Source organism: Stigmatopora nigra, chromosome 8, assembly GCF_051989575.1.
Source record: "Stigmatopora nigra isolate UIUO_SnigA chromosome 8, RoL_Snig_1.1, whole genome shotgun sequence".
In the NCBI taxonomy this organism is placed as follows: Eukaryota; Metazoa; Chordata; class Actinopteri; order Syngnathiformes; family Syngnathidae; genus Stigmatopora; species Stigmatopora nigra.
The window spans coordinates 6,454,050-6,479,771 of NC_135515.1; the positions used below are offsets into that span (position 1 = coordinate 6,454,050).

Consider the following 25,722-nt stretch of genomic DNA (forward strand, 5'->3'; position numbering starts at 1 on the left):
GTATACTAATGGAAGGGAAATTTGGGTTGGCTGCTTTTGAATAATGGAAACATTTTTTTTCTCCATATTGTAAAAAGCATACATTTATTCTGTATTTTCTGGCAAAAGTGAATGCTGGGTTAAAGTAAAACATAAAACAGTTCATATTCCTTTTTATGAAAAGAATGTGAAAGAAAAAAGCTAACTTGTTTTGAATAAATATAAGTTTTGTTTATAGAAAAGGAAGGAAAATACTTACTTTTTACTATAAAGAGAACAAATGACATAAATGTTGTGATTATATTGCAAAAAAAATTGTGTGATGACAAAGCAATTTTATATTTTAAAAAAGCTGATCATACATATGGAAAAAAACATTTTATTTTATACTCTCATTAAAATAAACACATTAAAAGAAAGGGTTGCCAAATTCTGTAGGCATCCAAAATGAGAACTGGGCAAATGTTGGATGTTATATGATCCACTTGGCAATATTTTTGCAGGTTATTATTCAATCCCTTAGCAAATTTCCTGCTTTCGCTCTTTTAACTTTAGCGTGCACAATGTGGGGAGCTCTTCCTATAAATAAGACACAAAACCATTTGCAATAATTCTTCGAAGATCTAGTGCTGCACTAATTGTCGTCATCGCTATCCTCGTCATTAAAGTAAGCGTGTTGTCCTCTCAGGTTCGACGTCCTGTCGTAGCCGTCTCCGCCTCTCTCTGTTGCTGTCCTCGTCTCCTGCGTGGTAATGAGATCAATGATGGCCGTGATGACGGCGCAGTCTTTGGACTGACGGTTCTGCCAGTCCACAGGTGCTGGCCTTCGAATCTTGTCCTCCAGAAGAGAATGCAGCTCTCGCTTGAGACTCTGAAGGAAGGAGAAGAAAGATACAAGATGAGCTGGAAAAAAACTTGAAGATAGATCTAAATATGCAGACACACAGGTCCTAATTAATGTCACAATCGTCTCTATGAATTAAGCATACCTTGACCAGATGAGCCGTTCGTGCTGGGGACCTGAAGACAATCCACTTGTCCACTGCGATGGTCTCCTGGTCTTCATCCCTCTGGATGGTGACGTCACCTCCGAAGAAGAGCAGCGAAAAGGGTGACACTTCAGTGCAGTCGTACAGGAAGATCTGTAGGAGACGCAGAAAGTGTCATGCACCCTATGAAAATCACCCATTAGAGGTGGATGAAAATGTGCCGCTAGAGGAAATGTCATCTTGTCCTCTCTCTCTCTATGAAAAGGCACTCAGGCAGCAAAATGAAAATGTATGTGTCAAGCAGGTCAAGATAAATGTCGTTGTCAAGTAGAAGAAAAAGTGAAGGCTTCAGATTTGCACATTTGTCATCATAAATAGCTGCCCTCATGGAAAAGACATGGTAGAGTTAAGGCATTTGAAACTCCAGTTTAACAGCATTAACTGGCATACCAGTATAAAATTGGGTTAACATTTATTCATCCATTCATGGATTGAACCCAGTGAGAAATAAAATGGAGAGGAAGGAGACAGATTCCATTAAGGAGGAACGTGAATGTCTGCCAGAGAGAGAGAGTGTGTGTGTGTGTGTGTGTGTGGCCTTTGAAGCACACAGGCATTTGAGAGGCAGTTGAAAGGCAGTGTTTTAATCAAATATTAATTTGTGTAAAAGCTGCCAACCTTTGACCGGCTGGCCTTCTGAGAAGTCGCCAAAAATAAAAAAGGGACACACACTGTTTAACAATTTCAGCCTTTTTATCGTGTTGAAGTGTGTGTGAGTGCGGTAGCGTTTAATTTATTCATTTTTGGGGAATAAAATGTTGACAGTTATATCCTGCAATGCTAAGATAGGCATGTAACCACATTTGCTAGATTATGCACTATAAGCCAGTAAAAAAAGTATTACTCTTTTACTTACACTGCTGGTTCTCATCTTGAGGTGATAGATAAGCCACGTGTAGTTGAAGTTGGTCTCCTCATAATTGACGGACTTTGGATGGATGCAAACCTTCCCGTCATGTTGAGTGTACACTTTAACCCTGCAAACCACAAAAGAGTCAACTGAAATGCTAAAATAAATGTCCATTAGGCTAATAATATCAAATTCTAGATAAAAGTACTCCATATGTGTAAACAGTAACGCCGAAAACAGTTGAATTCAATAAAGCTTTTATCATATGTGTAAATACCCCTTATTTTCATTACCAACATCTGCTTGTGTTTGAAGATGTAGATTTTAAGTAACTTTGGATTTCATTTGAATTCTGGAGCAGCATTTGTCTGCTACTTGTTTTTCTGTTTTGTTTACAACTCTGCCAAAGTGCAGCTCAGGGGTAAGCGCCGTAGGCGAGAGCGATTTAGACAGCCGCATTTTCAATAGCGTGGCGTGAGCCAGACAAAACAATCCCATTGACAGCAGGGAAGAAATGCTGGGTTTGGCCCTTGAATAAATGAGAACAGCTCGTTAAAAGCTACTTTAAGTGAGAGTGGAAATGTTGCAGAAACACCCTAGAAAGAGTCGGTCGGTATGGCGATCAATAACAAAGATTTCTCTCACCCAGGCCTCTTTTTACTGTGTGATGGTCGAATCATGGCTACTTTAGGATAAAGACCAGCGACGATCACCGCTTTGATCAACTTTTCGTTATCTGAGGGGAAAGCACAATAGATTATAAATCTTTTTCTTTATTTATCTCAGCACACCATCACTTAAAGAAATATTAGAATGCAATTTCTTTGACTACCCACCTGAGTTGACATTAGAGTTTGGGTCTTTAGGATCCTGGCTGCTGACAAAGCCTGCATGCATGAGATGTTCAGCAAATTGTCCCTTCATGTTGTGTAACATCTAAACAACAATGACAGAAAGAAAGGCGGCATAATCATTTCTTTTGTTTTACAAACTTTGCAATTGGAGGCTATCAAACACATCATTGCAACAACAGCCTCTTAAAAACTTTAAAAAAAGATTAGCATTAAAATATTGGCTCTGCTGTAAGATTGCCTCCTTAGTCACTACCCAACAGTCTCCTCTAGTGGCTGGTTATGGGTAATATTAACTCCATCAGCAATTATTAATATTAAACAAGGTCATATTCTATATATTCTAACAATATATATATATATAAGTATTAACTGCACATTTCAACAAACTATGGAAAAATGAGCCTTAGAGTCAGGAAAGTAGAGTACTTCAAATCCTATGATCATCTTAAGGATATAAAAAATACATGACTAATATTTAAATACAGATGCAATATATTTGTAAAGGTCCAAAACTAAAGTCAAGAAGCATAGAAATGTCTTATGCATTTTCAAAAAGTCAACAAAAAATAATTCTTAACACTGCTGTCCTCACTTGTAGTGTGTTGGCAGAGAGGAAGTTGTCCCAGCAGAAATCTCGCTCACACCGACCACCACGTTGTTTAGCTTCTTGCCATCCCTGGAAAAAGTCGGTGAGTAAAATTTCAACATGAGATGAATTAAAATGTCTGTCATACTCCACAAACGTAGCTGCTTATAAGCACTACCTGAAAAGCATTGACCACAGCCAGGTGATCGCTTTTAGTGTTATTGGACAGCATTTTCCTCCTCTTGTCTGCCATTGTCTCTTTGCCCTAAGAGGGAGGAAGTCACAGGATCATTTGAGGTTACACTGTGTGGCGTGTGTATTATTCCAGCAGCTGTGGCTTTCATCTGAGGGTTAGCGACCTACCAGGGGTATGAAGAAAGGGTCTTTGAAGCTGAGGGAAGCGGCGATGGTGAGCACGGGGTCGAGGCAGCCCAGCAATGCTCCAAACAGAATAAGCTTTCCGATGTGAGGCTCGACGGGTAAGCGAGCCAGGTGGATACCGAGCGCCGTCAGGTTCTCCGAAGGGTCCAAGGCATTCTGACAAAAGCAGACACAAATGTCAACTTGGTGAAGAGATATGAGCTGTTAGAGACCTTGTAGAAAAATAAATTGAATACATTGGGATGGCCTGATTGGGAATTTCTTATACAATATCTTATTGGCAGGCAAAATATACAATCCATATTGAATAGGTGGTTTTTCCCAATATATTCTTGTTCAACATGACTTGTTTGTTTTTTGTTAGCTTCCACTTAATTTTCAGTTTTGACAACCTTAATTCAACTGCAATCTTTTCTGTCTAACCGACAAATAAAGACATTAACATTGGATAACTGCAGAACTGTCTGTGCTGGTTTTGATATATTTTTCTTTCTTTTCTATGCCTTACCATCTTTTCTGTCTAACAGACACATAAAGACATGAATAACCTTGGATATATGCAACTGAAGACATAACCGTCTCTGCTTGTTTTGATATATTTTCTTTCTTTTATGTTCCTTACCAGGTCTTTAAGGTTCTTTATGGCCAGATCCACAGCCTTTTCAGTCGGAGGGTCCAGAGCTTTCTGCAGGAATTGAGCGATTCCCCCAAGCTTTAATATCTAGATAATACAAAACAAGCCAATATATTATATGAATGGCACACACACACACACACAAATGAGATGACATTCATTGTATTTCTCATCGAAAGCATGCAAACTGATCATTAAGTGCACCGCCCACCTGCTTGTTTTAAAGTGAAAAAGTACTCCAATGCCTTAAAGCTAAGCCTCAAGCACAACGTTAATAAAACACTCGAATAAGCCGCCAGAGCAAAAACTCTATGGGCCTAACCTTTGCCTTTGTGTTCCATTAGCATGCGCTGAAGCAGGGACTTAGTGGATTGGAAGTCTATACATGGAAGACAGTGGAAATAAATGGCAAGCCATCTCTGAAGAAGAGATGCCCTTAGTCCTTTATGCAAAGTGCTGGATTTTTCTCTCCAACCAGAGAACACATCATTTATGGGCTTTCTCAAATCCACTAGGCTATTTTTGTAAATCAATACAATAGAGCTATACATAAACAGGTCTTCATTGTTTTCAAATTATATATATATTTTTTTTTTCTTTATAATTGTATTTAAAAGTATTAATTGTGTATGTGTATGGCCTTCCAGTGCTCATGACCTGAAATATATTAAACGCCCTGAAAACTAAAACAACATAGACCATTTTTTGTGGTGTTTTTGAGTGTTAAAAATCTGCGAAACTCGTCAGATTGCATCAGCAAAACTAAAAATATTTTCAAACTCCATTTCTGATGTAATTGGGTCAGTTTACTTTCATCACCCTATTCCACACAAGGGCTTATTTGTTTAGTGACCTGAGGGCAAATGTGAGTTTTTAGACGCAGTTTGATTTTCCACTTCTGATATAAACTCTGAAAGTTAAATATTACATGAAAGATATTTCACATGCGAGTTATTATAATCTATATAAAACGTAGACCGAGGGGAAATGGGCTTGAACAGGTAGACCAGGGGTAACATTTTGGTGCCTCCACTGTCGTAAACCTCCCATACCTGTTGACGATAGTGTAATGCAATATATATCATTACATAATTGTTGAGCTTTGTCAGTGGCCTGTAAAAAAGATCGTAACTCCTTGAAAGGTAGATCTTGGAGCAAAAAAGTGTGAGTGCCCCCGAGGTAAACTAACATAGGCATGGGAATTAAAATGCAATTTTCATGAAGGCATCCTTACTAAAAAGATTGCAGAAGAAAATACAACATTTGAGTTAATATGGACATGGCCTCAATGTGTCACGCACTTTCCAACCACACTATAATATTTGCGCTTTGATCTGTGTGCAACAAATTAATTGGAAATAGACCTTGATCTGCAGGCATAGCTCTTCCAGTGGAGTCCTCATGATTTCTGGTAATTGGTAGGCATCTAGAAGGCTGGCTCGGAGACCGTTGTACAGATGATAGCACTTGCCCGGGCTTACTCTATGCATAAGTTAAAAAAAAGGGAGAATAAAGCCCATGTTGGGGGAGAGAAACAATGGTATGAAACTTTTGGGGATGATATAAGGAAGATTGACACTAAATGTAGAGTAATGCCACTATAAAGGATGAAATGGTGAGTGGACAAAGACAAACACGCACCTGCCAGCACGACCTTTCCTCTGTTTGGCGTTGGCCAGGCTCACCCATTCGGCCGTCATAGTACTGATGTTGTTGTTGGTGTCGAAGTTGGTTTCCTTGATTTTGCCTCCATCGATTACAAAAACCACATCATCTATTGTGATGCTGAGAGAGATGAAAAAGGGAAAAAAAACCTTGGTTCAAAGATGCTTGAGTTTGACTCACATTCATGCTCGAGTAGAAAATAAAATTGAGGGCTGAAACACATTTAGCCCATATTTCTAGGGACAACATGCATCCCATGAGTAGATTTTCTAATTTGTGCATGGGCACATGGGTACATCGCTAGTTAGTCAGCTCCATTCAAGTCAATACTGTAGTGCTTCATTATTTAGTGCTTTGCACACACACACATATGCACACCCTGAAGTGAAAGTGGTAATAGCATCAGATAAATAAACTTTTGTCTCAGCGAGCCACTTCACGCCTACCTCGTCTCGGCTATATTGGTAGCGATCACAATCTTTCGTACGCCGGGTGGAGGCCGTATGAACACCTGGGAGAAGGAGGTTTAAATTGAGATTGGATTCTTAGAAAATTGAGGGGGAGAAATAAATCTGGACACTTGTCCGAGGGGCGGGCGGCGAATACTGACCTGAGTCTGATTAACCGTTGGCATGAGCGAGTGCAGAGGGATGATAACAAAACGATCTGAGCACAACAGGAAAGATAATCAAAGACACTGCAGGTAAAGGCAGAATACAAGTTGCAGACAGCAGTAGCATAAATGTTTTATAAAGTATATTTCCAACTAAGTTAAAATATAACAAGATGCTTCAAATGTAGTAGACATTAAGCCTAAATATAGTATTTTGAGAGATTGCCAATGACTATAGTATATTATTTGTGGTTGCCAAATAATACCAGACTTAAGAAGTATAAATGTGTTTGGTATTATTATTATACCTGATTTGAACATCTGATCTGCCATCAACAAGTCATTAAGGCCACTGATATTGTCCCAGCCAGGCAGAAAAATCAAGATGGCTCCGTCCTCCTGTGCAAAAAGATGTTGATTAATTTTAGAGTAGTCTGACTTAAGAGGCAAAGCAAATATTTAGGACAACTTTCATATCCTGCCTTTCACATAATCCACTTTCAGTTGTCATCTAACAGCAAGTTATTTTATCATTTCAGCCATGTTCACAGTTAGCCTGGTGAACCAGCATACATTTTTCTAAGTATAGGATACAGGACACTAAAAAAAGTGCCTTAGATTCTCTTAAGGAAGCTTCATTGTCAATTGTGCATCTTCCAAAAATAATAACCCAGAACCTTGACCAAACTAAATTAATAATATACCATCCGTGACAGTAACTAAAAATAATATGACATTGAGCCAGAGATAGAATGAACACACAACAGTGGAGCATCTGTGCAATTGCTAATTAACGCTGATTTGTTGCCCAGGAGCTGTGCCATTTCTTCTGATCTTATGTCATTGAGTGCCTGGATGCTAACCCTGCTGTTCCCTCCATCTGTTGCACATCCAGACATATATTTTGCAAGACTAACTTTAGATCTTCACCATTATATATGTAGTTGTTTTTCTGGTACTGCATCTATTTGTGCAATGTGCACTTATCGATTATGAGGCAAACTCACCTTTTCGTTAAGCACAATATGTCGGATGAGTGCCAAGATGAGTTCCAAATCTATCTTGTCATCACTATCCAGAATTTCCAGAGTTGCAATGGTGCTCTCAGAGTATCTGAGGAAAAACGAGTAAAATCCATGACGTATTTGTTAGCAGGAATTGTTGTCAAATTTAGCACGTTGACCAAGTGGTTGAGGCTGGCAGCAAATCATTGCTACCAGTCCAAATCCACTGGCCAATGAGTAAATTTAGCTGTCAAGGGATTCTCTTTAACGAACTTGGCATGGAGTGTGCGAGCGAAACAAGGCCAGCTCTCCTTGTATTCGGCTTCCTTCTCCTCCTTTAGAGGTTTGGAGTGTTTTCCTTGCCAGAAGCCTCTTTTCCAGGCAGGGCGGCGGTCTGGGTTCTTTGGACGATATCTGGTGGGGAAAAGACAGACAGTTCTAACTTACTTGAACCATGTACATTTAACTAGCGTTTTTTTCAGGACTGATACCGATTATTATTAGTTGAAGCAGGCAGATAACTGACATTTAGAGCCGATATTATCTTTTTCATATAAACCAGTCGGATTAAAAAATGTAAAAAAAGCTGATACCAATAGAAATCAAATTTCCAACGGTCCATCTCTACATTTAACTTCAACACGCTACCTTGTCATTTCTACAACATCCTCTAAAAGGAACTCCTCCACTGGAAATGTCAAGCCTGGGATGTGAATCATGGGGCAATTTTCTATAGGATGTGTCAGAAAAGAAGTGCAATCAATTTCTCCACTCGAATCCTAAGTGTTGAAAGACGGCAATTTGAAAAGCAAATACCAAAGTACTTGGAGAATTTCTCGGCATTGAGGGTGGCACTCATCAGGATGACTTTGAGGTCTTGTCGTATATACAGCAGATCTTTGATTATAGTGAGCAACACGTCAGACTGCAGGCTTCTCTCGTGGATCTCATCCAGAACCAAGTGGCTGATGCTCATCAACTTCCTAAAAAGGAGAGCAAGACATTAGTTTCTCCCATTGTGATTCATGGTTTTGGTCTGATTGGCTTATAAGTGTTGGTTTGCTAAATAATCAATGCATTTCCAATAGGAAATTAAAAGATAAATTGAGGTTTCAGGTTTCAAAAAAATAATCTATTGTTGTTGAACTATTTGTGTTTGGAAAAAAGTACAAAATTAACTAAGGGTTTCACAATGATTATAACTGGGATACAAACTGATGTTATCTGTAAATACGGTATTGGATTCTCTGGACTCAAAATGTTTATAAAATCATACTACAAGTCCAAAGGGCTGCACCAACATCATTTGGGTGGACTGCTGCCTAATGTAAACATTAGGCAGAATTGCTCAACCATTTCATTGGACTGCCCGTAGCCCTAAAACCTAAAATGACTCATAATGGTCAAGTTGAGACAAATTCAAGCTGAGCACAAATGAGATAACGAATGGTGGCACCCTTGTTTTGTACCAAGGATACTTGTGGCTATAGGAAGAGCAAGCGGATGACTCATCTATGTTTGTGTGTGTGTGTGTGTTTTCTTCTGCCTAGGAGGATGGGGTGTCCATACTAATATGTCTGACACTGGTAGCAGACACAAATCAATGAAGCCAAGAGACACAGGGCGAAGGGAAAAACAGTTGAAGCAACCGAAAAAGAAATACTGAATTGAGGGGAAACTCACGGGTCTGAGCGGAGCCACTGAAGGATAATGCCCGTCGTACAGTACAGGATGGAGCCTTGTTTCCGTGGTAACCGGCTGGGGAAAGATGGGCGGTGGGTTAAGGATGACAGAATAGTAAAAAAAAAAAAAGTTGGGAGTTTTGCAGTAACTTTGTTCTTTGAATTTGTAAAATAGATGGTTAAAGACGCAGATAGGAGGCCATTATTTTCACATTTTCTGACAGCTGACTTCATTTTCCACTGTCCTTTTGTGTAACTTTCAAAGGTTTTATGTCTAATGCTGTTTTTGGAAAACTCCAGTTTAGAAAGCATTCATTTTGTTCCTTTCTCTAATTACACTAGATAGTCACAGAATTAGTGAAAACTGAACCCATTAATGAGAAATTAGTACTTTAGACTATTTGTAGTAGTTCAACAATTCTGGTAAAAAGCTACTATTTATACTAATGTTTTAAAATAGGGATCTAAACACTTACCTCTGTAAGCGAATTTGGTAACCACATGAATTTCCACCCCCCACCTGTTCTGCCCTCTCGGAGGCTACGCGCTCTGCCACCTGCGTGAGATGCAAATGAATTGAAAGCTATTATTGTCATAACACATGTATAATGAGACAGGTGGGCAGATAAGACAGGGAATCAAGCCACGTGATGGCATAAGAGTCAGGGTGTCGCACCGAGATGGCACTGATCCGACGAGGCTGTGTGCAAACGACACGGCACAGTGAGCCCATGCTGCGGTTGATGTGGTCATCCAGGATGAACTGGGTCACCTGGGTGGTTTTTCCACAACCCGTTTCGCCGCTCACCACCAGCACTTGGTTAGAATTGATCAACTGGACCAGCTCCTAGTTACAAAATGGGGAGAAATTAATGAAAGTCGAAGGCAAAAATAGCGTAGATATTTGTATTGGAAATGAAGAATAAACCTCTCTTTTTCCATAAGATGGCAACTTCTCTCTGAACGTCTAAGGCATAAGGTAAAGACATATTAGTAAATATTGCAAAGCAATGAGAGAAATGTCACTTACCAGCATCTCCCTGTACTTTGAGTATGATTTCTTAGTCAGCAGATCTCTCTTCAAAGACTCATCCAGCATAACATCTCTCTTTATGTCTTGAAATAAAAACTCCAGATCTCGGCCCCTCAGCCCTTGTCTCTCTCTTTCTTCATAAACATTTAGTTGCGGTTGCTCTACATCATCATCAATTTCATCATCATCACTATCCCAAGTGTCAGGGATCTGATCTTTAAGGGTCCTGCAAAATGGAAGTCAACATCAATATGGTGTGATGAGCCAGAGAAAGTGTTTTTTATGATCCTGACAAATTTTAATGAAAAAATAGCATGCTCAAGAACAAGACATAAAAAATCGGGAAAAATAATCAGACGCTGACTGATTACCGTGTCAAGTTTGTCGTGCCGTCCTCGTCCTGCTCAAATTTGATCTTCTGTTTTTCTTCTTCTGTTAAGTCTCCATCAAAGTAGCTGTATGAATCACATTAGCCACATTCTGATTTGCCTTATGGTTCTGGTATTACCTCTGTTAGAAAAATAAACTCTAGTATTTCAAAAGTTCTCACCAGTGACCACTTTGATTGGGCGTTGGTCTGCTTGGACCCGTCTGCTCATTGGAGACTGAGTCGAGAAGTTTCATAATGCGCTGTTCTCTGCTCTCATCCATCTGGACAACTGCCCTCTAAAAACAGTTATAAACCAATTTATTAACCATATACAATGTGCATGCTTATACTACTAGTGCAAAAACGTGTTACTACACTGGAGCACAGTATGATTATAAACAAACAGTTCACACTGGAATATATTTTTGGGTGCATGTAAACATACCGATCTCCGATCTGCTTGTTTCTTCCTCACGGCTCCAAATCTTGCGTACCACAAGCCAATATCACGACCCCTCAAGTGGGATGGATGGCGACCACCGTCGTTGTCTTGGTCGAAGGAACCACTGGAACTACCTCCCCGGTGATCGGCTCTTTCTCTGCTGCCATCACGATATCCTCTACTACTTCCCCCTCTTCTGCCTCGCCCACCGCCTCGACCTCCGTACTTATAACTCATAACACCGCGGAAAAAAACAATCGGAGTTGACACGGGATGAGAGGACTTGTAAACAGAAGTGTTAGCAAACAGCAATAGCAACGCCTTGCCTAAGTGGTTAAACGACTGGATCGGAGACTTCAATTTGGAATACAAACCAACTAACATTGATTTCGATTAAACAGGCAAAGATCTTGCAATATGACATTTGAAACTAATATATATAGAACGAGATGTCATGAGATTTTCATGTTCGTGTTGCCATCCATTCGGCGGGTCGCACATTTGTGTCGTCATAATGAGGTCAAAATATTGCGGTGAGGGCTGTGATTGGTCGACGCGGGCAAGCAGCGTACACATGGGCAAATAGTGTAAACAGGTTTCTTATGCATTTTATGTAAAATAATAATAATAAAGCAGTCCTACCTTGATATTTTTTATTGTTCGTTTTATTTTAATAGAATGCATTTAAAAAAATAGCACCCAGATTGTGTTGCCCCTGCAAAGTAGGCTTGTCATGACTCATCGCCGGATCAGGATTGACCTTTTGTCTTGACCTTAAAGTTTACATCCAAATGAAAAAGATCTAACTTGATGGCCTATACAGTGCACTCCATTAGGCCTAGTGCCATCATACATCCCAAAAAAACATGCACGGTAGCTTGATGTAAAGCTCCAAATTGTCCATTGTTAGTGCATGGTTGTTAGTCTCAATGTGCACAATTCAGGATGTGTTCTGTTTTTCTAAAAAGACCTGTCATTTTCTCTTAGATAAGTTATAGTTGAATTATTGGCACCTAACAATTGAAACAGATTTCTGGCTGTTTATAATGCGAGGTTACTAGGGCGACATTGTAGTCCTTGAATAGAACGAAGAGAACAAGGCCATAGAATTTTATTCAGAATTGTTTTCAGTTAAGTTTTCATCTTTTCTATAGCTCAACTCTCACAGCATATTGCACTCACAAAAAGGAAACATTGTTACCAAGGTTAATGTAAATGATGTTCCGTAGTTATGTAATGTGGCTGGTTTGGGTGTTGGTGTCATGATCTAACATATCAACTAGGAAAAAAGTATATGATTTTTGTACAATATTTTTACCAAGAAGCTGCAAAAGAAAAAGTCCTCTTTATTTAAGCAATAAGAAAGCAAAAACAATGAAACACATCTTAATAGGACTGTTTTGGAATAATTACAGCACAGCAAAGAATGAAAGCCTGAAGTAATTAGATGATGTCCTCTGTTTTATTAGTTGTTTCTCCAACAAGTAACCCCAGTTGTATCCTATGCGTTGTGCCCTTTTTGTGACTTATGTTGAGTACGATTTTAGCTGGGTAACACAAATGAATAAACATGCAAAGAATTGTGTAGTATATGTGCAAAAACTGAATTTCCACTGACAAAAAGCCAAACATATAATAATCCGTTTGACAGAAAGCATAATTAAATGTGAGGTTTAAGCAGATAAATGAGTTAAATTACTGCTCCACTCATAACTTTTGTTAAAATAGTTGAATTCATGGTTTACATTGATGACGACTGCTGCATTTCTCCTACACTTTTCATTCATGGAGTATTTTCAAGCACCTTGGAATAGAAAGGCCCTCACGTCAAGTCGAAGGCAGTTTCCTTATAACAAGTCTATTCAGAGAGAGTAACATATTGCAGCTTATGAGCTGTACTCACCAAATGATGATTGAGCTTGCATATGATTGCCTATAAAATAATACATACAAGCCCAGCTACAAACCATCAAAAACATATCACATACAAACTAACAGCTTTTCAAATTGGTCTGGAATGACTATTTCACTGAGATGCATAGATGTCATGGTACTTAATTATCTGGCAGGGAGAGGGATATTTCGATCTGATAGATATGCGCCTGCTGATAAGAATTCAAATTGATGTTGAAATTCATATGACTTTGGAAATACACATTGTGGTGTGATGCATGAATGCAAGCAATCCCCTTGGCATGGCTCACTGATTTGATAGAAAGAGAGTGTCAAATTGCTCCTGTGATTGGCAGTGCTGTACATTCTTTTGTGCAGTACAAAACACTGTGCAGTCGTCTACAAGTGTTTGCCTCTTGCAGTCTTACTTTGTAGTATTTTTCATTTGATAGCAGAAACACTGACCACATTTTAAATAATAGATGTGTAGCAGCCGCAAAGAGAAACTCCATAATTAAAACAAAACGTGGCAGCAGATCAAAAAACATTACTATCATCAGCTCTGCAATCTTGTAGGCCAGGCGACTTTTTGTAATGAAACGTACAAAAATACACACACTAGAATGAGTCAGAGATTTGGGTCATATGACCCGTCCGCTAGCAGTTTGGTAAGCATTAGACGTGACCACATGGTCAACCCTAAAACATGCCCAAAACCATTTACCTCAGCCTGCTTCTAGTGATAGTCACGTTCTCCTTCATGAAAATCTCCACTGTCTTTCCCCCAACCGAGCGCCAAAAAATATTAATAGGTTTTGTATTGATTTCTATCACAGTGTGTTTGAATGTGTAAAAGCAGGATTACACAAAAACAAACCAATTCCCATTTCACTAGGACGGGTTCCACTGGGTGAGAAGGTCTTAATTTGAAGGAGTGTAAACATTTCGGACTGTTGGTCGCCAATCGATCATCTAAGATTGACAAACCAGTCCATGTTGTTTAGCCCAAAAGCAAAATGACAAATGTAACAGAAATTTACACCCTCAAACCCAAAATATAGGTATACTGTATGTCAACGGTAATTGTTTAATGCCGAGTGTAGTCAGCCTTTCATCTGCTGCAAGGCAAAAAGAAAAAAGAAAAAAAAACAAGCTTGATAACATTTTGGCCTTGGAAGAGGCCACTCTAGCCTTGGGTCTTTAGAGAATTTCAGTCATCTGTGTCTCCAGCTTGTTTTCTATAGGCTTCGTTGAGCAGCTGGATTTCCTCTTGATATCCCGAACTCCCTTGTGTTTGTCGCCAACTATTCTGCCGATGAGCTTCCACAGTATCGGGAATTGAGATGTTAATGGGCTCGGCCTCAGGATTCCCAGTGGTGGGGATAAGTAAGGAATAGGAGGCAGTTTCACCCAAATCACAGGAAACAAAGCGATTTTCCCGGCGGGAGTAACGCAGTGAGGGCGAGCGGGCATGGGTGGATGACTGACTGATGTTTGAGACAATAGAGACACTGTCCATGGCCTCCTCGTTGTCGCAGATCTCCAGGACCTCCAGGTGAATCTTTACATTGGTGTCGCCAACCCCGGCTCCAATGCCCATTCCGATGTCCAGTCCCATATTGACGCCACTTACGTTCACATCACAGGTCTCCCCTCCTGGTGTTTTGTCATCCGGACTGGGCTCGTGGCCCACCGATTTGGAGCGATAGACCTCCACCTGTACACCAACAGAGGATAAATATACCGTAGAAGAATACAGCTTCCTAACATTAATCAATACATTATTTATAGGATAGATAATGACTTGGAAGTGCATGGATTTTATATGCTTATCCTCATTGGGATGTGCTGAAGGATATTTCCACTGAATTTAGTGCGTACATGCAGGACTCAAACAATAATGTCCTTTTACATTCCTGGTGAATACTTTCTTTAATCAAAGTACCACTATTACAGGTTTTTATATCTTGTCAAAAGTATTAAAAATAAATTGCCAGTGCTTGCATGGATTTTTTTTATGGTCTGGGTACTTTGTTCCACTTCACAGGAATGATAGATTTATTGAAGATTTTTATATTGTCCATAAGTTTGAATGTGAGCATGAATGGTTCAGCTACAGCTCAGTTTAAAAGCAGTCCAAGGACAGCTAATTAGCCAGGATCGCTCAAGGCTGAAACGGTGGACCTAATGCGTACATGGGCTTGAAATAGGAAATGGAAACAGATTTAATATTGAATGAAAGAGGAGAGTTGCACTGTATTTACCCTTTTGGCATTGTTGGGGGAGATTGTCAGTCCATCGCTGCTGACCTCATAGGTGGATAGAGAGAGTGTCTTTCCAGTTGGGGCTTGCAGGGAGACGGTTCCCTGGAATGCGCACAGTGGGATGGACAGGGCAGCTGACGGCCTCTACATTGAGACAAGAGTCAATTTCAAATGATTTATCAATACAATGATTGAGTGAGAAGCACATTTGTCGGTTTGTTGAACGTGCGTATTATAGTCCAATGCAGCCTATGCATGAACTAATCCAAAATGTATACAATTTTTTAGGGTAGCTTGTAGTCAGAAAATGATGTTAATAATTTAATACTCAATGTTCTTGAATTTAACAATTTATGCGTGCGGTTTTGTCCTACAGGTATTTATTCTTGGACCAGCACATCAAATTCTCCAGAAACTGCATTTTCTAGATTCGGACAGTAATGACTAAAAAATCAAATGATGAAATATAATTATTGATAATATAGATTCATCACCGAGACCTCAGACTACATAGTAAAAAAGGTGAAAAGATAGTATATGAAAAATGTTGTTACGGAAACCATTATCATTAGAAGCAATTACTGAACTGAACTTACGTGATAAAAGCAAACTGCTTTCTGACTATTTTTTTCTACACTAAAGAAGTGATTATATAATTGCACCGCAGGTTGTTTTTACATTTTGATGTTTTTATCTCTAAATAATTGAGCAGCATTTGTTTTGTTTTGCCATGGGGACCGTGGGTGGAACTGTTGTAGGTACCATCAAGGCCTTAACATTGTTTACATTTAAAGGCTCTCTTTGTGGAGTTTTGTCCGTTAAAGACAAAATAAGGATGTCAGCGCTGGGCTCCATTACCTTGTCTGTGTCTGTGCATCATTGTGAATGAGTAGGTAAGGAAGGAGGGAGCGAGCGAGACTTGAATGCTGAGAACACATTGACAAGTAAATTAAATTATGCTTTAGAGGCTGGCGGCATGATGAGCCCCTAGATAGAAGTGATTGTGTTGCAAAGGCATCATTTTTTTAAGAGGGGAGACACTAAAAATCAAATCATGAATGATTACATTAGAGGGTGCTGCCTTGTAGGAAGGTTATACTGCATTGCCAAGTAGACTCTTAAAATATTCGTCTTCAGTTTATAATGATCCAAAGGGTTTACTATACTGTTTTCACCTGTGAGCCGGCCTGGATCGATGTGAGCATTTTCTGTGATATCGATTTCAGTTTGTGAGCGCTCTAGCGCATTGAATATGAATTGTCGTTTCATCGTACACATTGTAGTCATAAAACAACATCTATTTACATGATAAGGTGTTCTGGATTTGCGTAAAAATGATTTTATTCTGTTCTTCGTGAATGCCCAATAAAGGCTCTCATATCCCCCCAGGGAGGAGGATGGCAAATGTGCTCGCCGACAGAGTCTGAAGTCACTGAGAGGCTAAAGATGTCTTTAAGCCTTAATTTTGCTTTTCTCTGTGGAGAATGGAGGCCAGAAGGACTAACAGTGAGCTGCAGACACAATGGATAATGACATCTAGTCTGCTAATGAGCAACAAAACACAGCCAGGCGCACCATAAATCACAACATTTGTAAGCGATTTATAGCTGTGTGGGTCTCAAAAGCCTCCATGTCAGGATTAATAAGCTTTTCATATGCCATGGGGAGTAGAAGACTTTTTAATGTGGCCATCTTTCAACTTTTCATGCAGAAACCTCGAGCACCTTTGTGTTTGTTCAAACACATTTTCACAATGATGTGATATAATAGCTTTTACAGAGTATATTGTATTTTTCCCATAATGGTGCAATCAGTATAGCACAGGTGGGAGACATATAAGTAAAGTTAGGAATATGTGATGTTGGTTTAAAATGATCTATTTGTGGCAGATAGAAATTGAATATACGTGTCCAACCGAACCTGTTTTTCGGAATAGCAAAATGTCCAGCCAATTTGTTATTGTCTTCGTATGTTATCTTATTCCAAGAGTACAAAAATAAACAGATTCATGTGAAAGACAGAACCAGTTTTGCCTCGCGAGCTTCGATTATTCCAATCGCTGCTAGTCTTATAAAAGATTCATACCTGAAGTACCAGGGGACTTGATACAAAGAGCAAGGGCCGGTGCATTGAAGTGTTACTGTACAAACAAACACTAGAACTTGCAAATCCTACTTGAAACTACAGGTCGAATGGATATACTTGAATGGGCTTATTTTCCAATTTCAGCCATTGGTAGAGTTAAAAATTGGATATATTAAGATTATTCCAAAACCTACTCATGTGGGTAGCTGCATTCGCCAAATGACATCCATACTCAGAGCCAATTCAAGCCAGGGAGCAAACACTAGGCTTTTTAGCCTTGCTTTTTTTGTAACAAGTGGAAAACCTTTTAAAAAATCTTGGCAAGAGAAAATATGCTTGGACTTTACAGTCCTTGTTGTGTATTTGTTTCACACTGCGTGGCAATGTGCCATTAGGTAACTGATATTCTTCAACTTTATGAATACCACTTTAATTTTATGTTTATCTCCATTACCGTGTATATACGGTATATTTATATACTAAGCAAATGTGCATTAAAAAAATTAATTTCCCTTTGGACAAAATGTAAACATGATTGAAAGCCAAGTCCCTATTACGACTTGTCATTGGTCTTTAAAATCCACTCATAAAGTGTAAAATTACAGCTACCCAATGCCTAATAAAGTTTTTCAATGTCTGAATAACAAATGAAGCATGTGGGTGGTATTGTACCTGTCTGGGTGTTCTCTCTGATTTGCTCCTGCACCACTCCCAATCTGTTAGCTCAATTTTCCGTCCATCTTCGTGGGAAAGTCTTCTCTCGGAGCCCTCGAATACAGACGAGGTGTCAGTGAGATGGCGTTCCTTTTCCCAGTGATTAAGAGGTTGGGAGGGCGCATCTTGGAAGCCCTCTTGACCTCCATTCTGGTCATGGGGAAGCGGAGGACAATCAGCCAGTGCCTGATCACTTGTAACATCTTCTAACAAGAGTTCTGAATGAAAGGAGCTGTCAACGGGTAGTGGAGGACTGAAAGCAAAATTGGGGTCAGAGCTGGAGAGCCCACCACGCTCCAGTGCATCTAGACGACTGCTCGGGAAGTCGTTGTCGAACAAGCTGTGATAGGCTCGGTTCTCAGGTTGCGTGTTTTCCTGAGATGTTGAACCGTGGGAGAGTTTGAACACTCCACAACCTTTCTGAAGGGAAAGATTGAACTCAAATCTTCTTTTTATTACTGTGGAGATATAGAATAGGATATAAGATTTGTTGCAGGTATATGTCATTTGTTCGTACTGTATTTTTTTGGGGGGGTACCTGTGGGGTCTGGTGTGGAGTCATGGTTGCAGTTAATGAAGCAGCCACAAGGCATGTGGATCCAGCGCTTGGACAGCACAAAGAGAGGCGTGACGGCAGGCGCCAGCAACGTGAGGAAGAAGCCAAGCGTCTCGAGAGACGAGCTGCGTGCTTTGGCGGCGTGACGCACCAGCATCAGAGTCTGTGAATGAAAGGAAGAAGAAAATGAATATGAATAAAGCTAAGGTGATGCTAATTCAACTTGCCTGAGGGTGAAAACATGCCAAGGAATATGGATGGAACCTTTTGTCAGGACTCACTACATTATTGTGGTTTTGACTCTATTGTCATAACAATAGAAATGGTCAATTAGTAGCTGGTTGGTGTTTCTACAGACATTTATACTTTTTCTAAATCCATATCTAGGTTCTGAACTCTCTGCACTACAAAGATTCAAGACAAAATGTGCTCAATGTAAGATAGCAGCCCTATTTTCTGCCTCTAAATACAAAAAAATATATGTTTATCAGTTTTGTTTTATCCCTTATCGATGTTGTTTCAAAGTGGTTTACAAAAATGTGTTTATCAGTTTTGTTTTATGCCTTATCGATGTTGTTTCAAAGGGGTTTACGGGGCTTATCGGCATGCAAATTGAAATTCAGTTGCACATTTTTTTCCGCGAACTGCCTGGGAAACAGTTATTGCCTTCTAACCATTGTTAGCCGGGATAGGATCCAGCACCCCCGCGACCCTTACGAGGACAAGCAGACAACAAATGAATGAATAAAGGGTAGGTTTGCCCATGGACAGCCTGCTTCGGTTAATGCTAAATTTTGTCAATTGCCATACATAGGAAACCAAAAACAAAAAAATCTGGCAAAAGCTGTTCTAATCATGTATGTTGTCATAAAGTATAATAATTTGTATGTTGTTTTGAGGGCGGAATGACATTTCCATTCATTTCAGCTGGCAAAATGATTTGAAATATTACTGTTTTGAGTTACAAGCTGGAACACCTTCCCGAAAGTTCATACCTCAATGCATCAATGAATCACTTTGTTATCAGTTGAAGTTTGTTTTCGAAACACATTCTTAATAAGTATCAAGTGTAAGTGTTGGGTGTGTTGTTACTCATCATCATTGGCATCCACAAGGTGACCCTGACAACTGCCAGGATCATGGAGAAGCGCTTTTGCGCAAATACCACAGGTGTGTCCCCCACAACCGCTGACTTTTGTCCACAGACCGACCCCGACCACCCTCCCCCGGGGGTTCCCTTCTCCTCCTTCATCTCACACGTGGTCCCACACGAACTCGGGCTCAGTTCGTTGTAGGCACCGAAACTTTTATCCAGACTATCCCGGGAGAGCGAGCGCACATCGGCCAGGTATCCGGCGCACTGCACGCTCCTCTGCGGCTCTCCGGAGCACAACAGCTGATAGGTGAGCGGCAGGAAAAAGAAAAGTAAGCCGCAAAAGCACATCGAATACAAGAGGAAGAGCAGCAGGGTGTAAAAGCCTTCACTTTCCGGAAAGCAGCCGAGGGGAGCCTGCGCGAAGCTGCCCCATCCGCACAGTGGCAGCAGGCTGACGGCTAGGCTGACCGCCCACACGCCGGCGATGGCCCACATCACTCGGAGGGGTCGCCGGACCGATCGCAGGACCCCGAACCGTTTAGTCACGTAAAAAGTGTAACCGGCGATCAGGCAGGCCTTCATGTTGCTTGAAACACCCTGGAAGACGTAGAGGAGTCCGGCAAGGGTGCACAGGCTGGCCGATCCTCCGTCCCATCCCCACTCCCACTCCCACTGCATGAGGATGAAGAGGGACAGTGGAACCACGCTGAGGAGGTCGTCCACGGACATGGAAGCCACGATCAGACTCAGGGATGTTTTCCTCCTCATCTGTAGCAGGGACAGGAGCGAGTAAACGCCGCCGATGAAGGTGGCAGCAGCGATGGTCACGCACGCGGCGAAGAGTAAGAGACGGACACGTCCTTCAGCAATAGACACCTCCGAAGGGGTCGTCCGGACGCTGGTGGCGGCCGTCAGGTGGTTGTGGTGGCTTGAAAGCGAGGAGTTGACATCCGGCGAGGACATCTTCCCAGGGATGAAGTTGGATCTACACGGGCAAGGGATAAGCGAAAGTTTTCAATAAAGCCTGGGATGGGAAAACATGATGGTGATTGTTCAGTTTTGGGGCGAAGGGGTGTGGAGTCGACCCGACAAAGATGACTTGGCCACTCCAAGCGCGCCTCCACGGGGGGTACTCAAGCCTCGCGTCCAGCTACGGATGTGCACACACTCTCGTCACACACTGCTTTTCAGTCACGATGGGGTTGGGCTGAAAATATTAACCTGCTGTAGTACGTTACACACGAGCACATTGGTTGTATCCACCCCCAACACACTCGCAAATAAATCCATTCATGACGATTGGACGTCCATTGTCGTCAATGGCAGACAATTAGTCAATTTATTACCTTCCACCATTCTCAGTTTATATGGATGGACGTTCATTAAGGTTAACAGCAGCATTAATTACTGTAATATCTGCACCAAAAGTGAAGCTGACTTTAAATCACCATACTGTCATGTAATGTGGGAATAGAGATGGACCAAATTGCAGGGAAACTGAGGCCAAGAATGGTGGTAGTAACTCAAATGGTTTAATCTTTATAAAGAGAGAAAAAAAATAACAAAGGCAGTGAATCTGAAAATACTAAGGTAAACCTTCGGGCCTAAACAATGTTTCCTTTGTACCACGAAGTGACAATGTTGCCTAATACAAACGAACTGTCTTGGCTGCTAAGTCTTTCCTTTGACTTTGAAAAGCTTCATTTCTGCACCCTTTGTTGATGATAAAATGCATACCAGCTGCCCTCCCTTCGAACTCAGTGCTGAGTTTAAAAAAAAAAAATCTAGGTATGTCCACAAAATGAAACCGGAACAGTTCATTTGCTGTTTGTGTTTTTTTTTTTACTTCTTTGCAAGAATTAACTATTGAAAAATGAAAAGTATTTGAAAAGCATTAAACAATTAGATGATATTGAGCTCAACTTTTGTAGAAAAAGTCACAAAATCTGAAAATTGTCTTTACCCACTACCAAATATTATATTTGACGTTTGGCAGCTATGTAACACTAATAAGCAGTTAGTTCAGGATGGACCACCACAATCCTCATTAAGCCGAGTGATACACAACTGAACGATGGTTAATTTCTTGACAGTTGAAACGATGCACTGAAAGCTACAAAAAAAGGGTAGGTCAGAATGTTTTAATAATGATGATAATGTTTGATCCCTCAACAAATAATTCCCCTTTACATCATTTCCTATGAGGAAATGGCTATGAAAAGAGATTTTCTAATTCGAAGGGCACATGTTCCCAGTTTGACAAGGACAAGTAGGTCAACATGTTTCTGTTTGCCAGCCCCACCCTGGTGAGTCCTTGCCTCGCCCCCCCCCCCCCCCCCCCCCCCCCCCATAACCATTTCAAGGATTTGCAGCTACGGGAGACCACCATGCTTGTTGATAAGGTTTTTGAGTGTTTGCCTTCTATGAGATGAACCTATACTGCCATTGCTTTTGGTATTTGTTTTGTGTATCTGTACTTTGGAGAGCCATACTTGCAGTGTATATACAATGTGGGAAGCATCCCAGCTGGAGAGGTACAGAAACATGAGTGTAAATGTCTGTGACTTGCGGCCATTTAATTAAGTTTGAGTTTGAGCTAAGTGACTTGAGGCTGGCTAATGACTCCACTCTCCCGGGAGTCATAAGGCCGCAGAGGGGAACATTAGAGGTGAGAAGGCAACTCCCTTGAGTATGCAAAAGAAAATGTTTAAACACACAAAAAATCCGAGGACAATATCATACAATACCATTGCATTCTTAAAGTATCAAAGTGTATTCATTACACTGTATTGAAACTCCACATTGTAAGACCTTATGAAACTACCATCATTGATTTTCTAATGTCTGGTCATCAGCAGACATTACGTAATGATAATCAATGAAGATTACAAGATATAAAATGCAGAATTCAGATTTAGAAAAGGCAATTGGCCACTAGGTGGCCCTACTGTACTGTGGGACTATTTTAAAACCAGTGTCGTGTACCTATTTGAGTATAATCTTAGTTACTAATGCTTCCAGGGCCTCATATCTATTTGCCAGATGCTGTTAGGTAAGTTTGGATGTGATGAAGCCCCCCCCCAGCTGAGTCACAGCTACGTTTGTGAGAGGAACAACCAACAAAATGTTAAGAAATGCGGCAAATTAGATTAGGATTTTTAAGAGGGTGGTGGAGTGGGGTAGTCACCTCCATTTGTGAACTATGACCTTTCACCCCACAGCATGCTTCACACTAATCACGATGATGAATTCCTTCGGGTTGCCCGGCATAATGGAATCAATTACGTGCTGGGAAAGAAAAGAGGCAACCATGCAGAAGGCTCGTCAAAGTAAAACTATAAAAAAGAGGGGAATATTTTTATGGTGAGAAATTATGAGAAACACTCAGAAACAGTGTCAGTATGAAAACAACATCTGTCCAACAAGCACCATATGAACAGTGGATGATACTTCATTAAAAGTAAAGTAAATATAGAAATCTTCATTCCTCCAGAGTCAAACACAATGATGGTGGTAAAAGTAATCATTAAAGTTCATGCATGCCAAGTGAAGTTTTAAAAAAGTTTTATGTTTGATTGATTTAAGATGACCAAAACAGCTGTCAATAACCTCATGTTAAATGGTAAGTAAATAAGCCCTAATTTTAATTGTGGTTTTTCATTGAATAAATAATAAATAAATGCCCCAGAGCACTCCTTAAAATCGCCAAGTTGCTACCTCTCACCGAAGATGTTCGTTTGAGTTAATCGTTCAGCTATCAATTGGACAATTCTTCCATTTTGTCTTGTTAAATATTTAGGCCTAAATACTTTAGACAATTTTAATGCTCAGCAACAAGAAAAATACCGAGAATCACAGCACTGAAGAAGCAGCATGATGTACAAACAGCTTAAGTCATTCCATTTCCTTGGATCAACTATGTGATTAAAGTATTTAAAAGGAGCAATTTGTTAGACTGGGGGCCAAAAAATGAAATTCCAATCTGGATCAAAATATGGAAGCAGATCATTTCCACTTTGGGTTGCCAGATAAATGCTTGGCGATGGAGAATCATTCATCTCACTTTCACAATTCAATCAAAAGTTAACAAATGACCCATAACCCATGTTACTTTCTAGTGGAAATAAACAGTGTCACCTTAATATCATAGTATCAATCCTTTAAAATCCCATTAGACTGTTCTTATGTCCCTTATGTCAAAGTTATGCCTTCTAAAATAATAAATAGGTGAAAATATATATATTAATAATCCAAATATAGTACCACTGACCCTATGTGCGAACCATATCCACATTCAAGTTGCTTGCGGCCAAGGATGCTTTGTAATGTGTTGCTATGGAGACCGCAGAATCTGGCTTTTGTTAACATGTGACTGGATGTGCTTATGTGGAATTGATAAAAGGAGAACATAAACACAGGTCATGTGGATAAAAAAGCCTTTGGTTGTGCATGTATTGTATACTATTTGTTTTTAACTTGTTGATGTTTGAAAATATGCATCTATATTTCAATACTTTATTGAATAGTCTTGCAGATTTTCATGGAGACCCATTAATGCACCCGCAGGGCACATTTATATGCCTCTGATGGATTAAGAATAGTGAGGCAATGAAAAAGACACAGGCCCTTTTCATGTTGGCACTAATTTTCAGGAGCAAGAAAGAAAGAATTTTGAAAGCACATTTTTTTCAAAGACTGGCAGACTGTGTTGTGTGAAAAAGTATTTAACAGCTTTTTGATATTGCCTGTGACAAATGTTTATCCAAAATTCATATCAGAGTGATAAGTTTCTTGGCAGCCATCTGTGCACCGGCTTGGCTGGCGTCCCCAGAAAGTCAAACTCAAGCGCTCCAGCAAGCACACAGAAATTACAACCTGCAACTGCACTATCTAAAATGCAATGTCTTCTCAACAACACCTCATCTTGTGTATTTTGAACCACCCGCCATCTATCTGAAAGTGAAATGGGCATTTTGTCTGCCTTTAAAAACGAAAGAGTCTTCCCTCCTGTGAACTTCACTATAAATAGCAAGTGTGCTTCGCCACCAGGGGTTATAAAGCAAAGAGTAAATGTCGCTGTGCTACCATTACTCAACATCAAACGCTTTCCTTCTGTATAATGATGAAAGCGAGACTGAATAGCCCTATACGCCTTCATAGATACCCCTTTCCCACATGTCTCAAATTTGTCATTAAGCCTCATCTATTATGCAATGCAAAATGGGGAAAAAGGGAGCAATTTTGATGTCAGTAACATACAGCAATAGAAAAGTGTATAGGAATTTTTGACTGTTGATAGTATAGTGTTAAGCTTTTACAGATCATACAAGAAAAAAATGTTTGCCACCCTGGCAGGTACTGGTTGTGGTACTTTTACTACCAGCATGAAGTCAACATTGGCCTTTAACGTGAAAGCTATTCATTAGTTGCACATTGGATTAGGTAGAATTGTTCAATTTCTATTAGTGCTGTCATAATCATCACAATGAGCTAACAAATCAAGCAGTATAATCGCATTGACCTGCTTGACATCCAGCTGTTAAAAACGTTAATTGCAAAACAATCACAGCAGTTGTCATGGACATCAACACTAGCTGGTGGTAATGATTTAAAAACATGTTGAATAACCAGTTTCTAGAATATGAATGAATTGGATTTTGGTTCATTTTCAAAATGGTACAACAGAATCAAGAAGGAAATACAACCAACTTTTCCATAGCCAATGTATGGAGGACTAACACATATCACCAACATCATGACATTTGAGTCATTCTATGTCAAGGTCTCTTAACGCTTGAGGTTCTTGTGTTAAATTTTAACTCACCATTGATTAATTGACTTCAACCTGCCTGTCATTACATTATATGTCTAGTCGTTAATGTGCTAGCCTTGATATTGCCTCCTTAAGGTAACACCAGGAGCATCAGGCCTCTCAAGACTTGAACCTTTATCCATTGGGCTGCCACATCAAT

The 25,722-nt window shown here is 40.1% G+C and overlaps 2 protein-coding genes across 2 annotated transcripts; both read right to left on the reverse strand.

Moving 5' to 3' along the window:
* Window positions 1-344: 344 nt before the first annotated feature.
* Window positions 345-11,636, reverse strand: dhx36 (DEAH (Asp-Glu-Ala-His) box polypeptide 36). Its single transcript, XM_077723327.1, has 26 exons — window positions 11,146-11,636; window positions 10,881-10,996; window positions 10,702-10,785; window positions 10,328-10,556; window positions 10,226-10,264; window positions 9,974-10,144; window positions 9,774-9,853; window positions 9,299-9,373; window positions 8,432-8,598; window positions 8,264-8,345; window positions 7,889-8,029; window positions 7,619-7,724; window positions 6,920-7,010; window positions 6,609-6,664; window positions 6,445-6,509; window positions 5,975-6,118; window positions 5,698-5,815; window positions 4,322-4,420; window positions 3,682-3,855; window positions 3,497-3,583; window positions 3,325-3,408; window positions 2,715-2,814; window positions 2,524-2,614; window positions 1,885-2,005; window positions 969-1,121; window positions 345-850 (listed from the first exon to the last, which is right to left on the reverse strand). Exons 1-26 carry the CDS (start codon window positions 11,524-11,526, stop codon window positions 614-616), a joined length of 3,291 nt encoding a protein of 1,096 aa, XP_077579453.1. The 5' UTR covers window positions 11,527-11,636; the 3' UTR covers window positions 345-613.
* Window positions 11,637-12,585: 949 nt separating this feature from the next.
* Window positions 12,586-24,063, reverse strand: LOC144200915 (putative G-protein coupled receptor 149). Its single transcript, XM_077723293.1, has 6 exons — window positions 24,021-24,063; window positions 19,750-20,735; window positions 18,637-18,816; window positions 18,057-18,556; window positions 15,300-15,443; window positions 12,586-14,752 (listed from the first exon to the last, which is right to left on the reverse strand). Exons 2-6 carry the CDS (start codon window positions 20,711-20,713, stop codon window positions 14,246-14,248), a joined length of 2,295 nt encoding a protein of 764 aa, XP_077579419.1. The 5' UTR covers window positions 20,714-20,735; window positions 24,021-24,063; the 3' UTR covers window positions 12,586-14,245.
* Between the last annotated feature and the right edge of the window lie 1,659 nt (window positions 24,064-25,722).

Excerpts from the sequence above, each read along its gene's own strand:
- dhx36 (XM_077723327.1), bottom strand. The coding sequence starts at position 11,526 with ATGTTAGTTGGTTTGTATTCCAAATTGAAGTCTCCGATCCAGTCGTTT. Across the intron at positions 10,145-10,225 it reads CATCTTATGGAAAAAGAGAG|GAGCTGGTCCAGTTGATCAA; the intron begins GTTTATTCTTCA and ends TTTTGTAACTAG. Across the intron at positions 6,510-6,608 it reads CAACGGTTAATCAGACTCAG|GTGTTCATACGGCCTCCACC; the intron begins GTCAGTATTCGC and ends TCCTTCTCCCAG.
- LOC144200915 (XM_077723293.1), bottom strand. The coding sequence starts at position 20,713 with ATGTCCTCGCCGGATGTCAACTCCTCGCTTTCAAGCCACCACAACCAC. Across the intron at positions 18,817-19,749 it reads CTTGTGGATGCCAATGATGA|CTCTGATGCTGGTGCGTCAC; the intron begins TGAGTAACAACA and ends TTCATTCACAGA. Across the intron at positions 15,444-18,056 it reads CAGAGAGAACACCCAGACAG|AGGCCGTCAGCTGCCCTGTC; the intron begins GTACAATACCAC and ends GTCTCAATGTAG.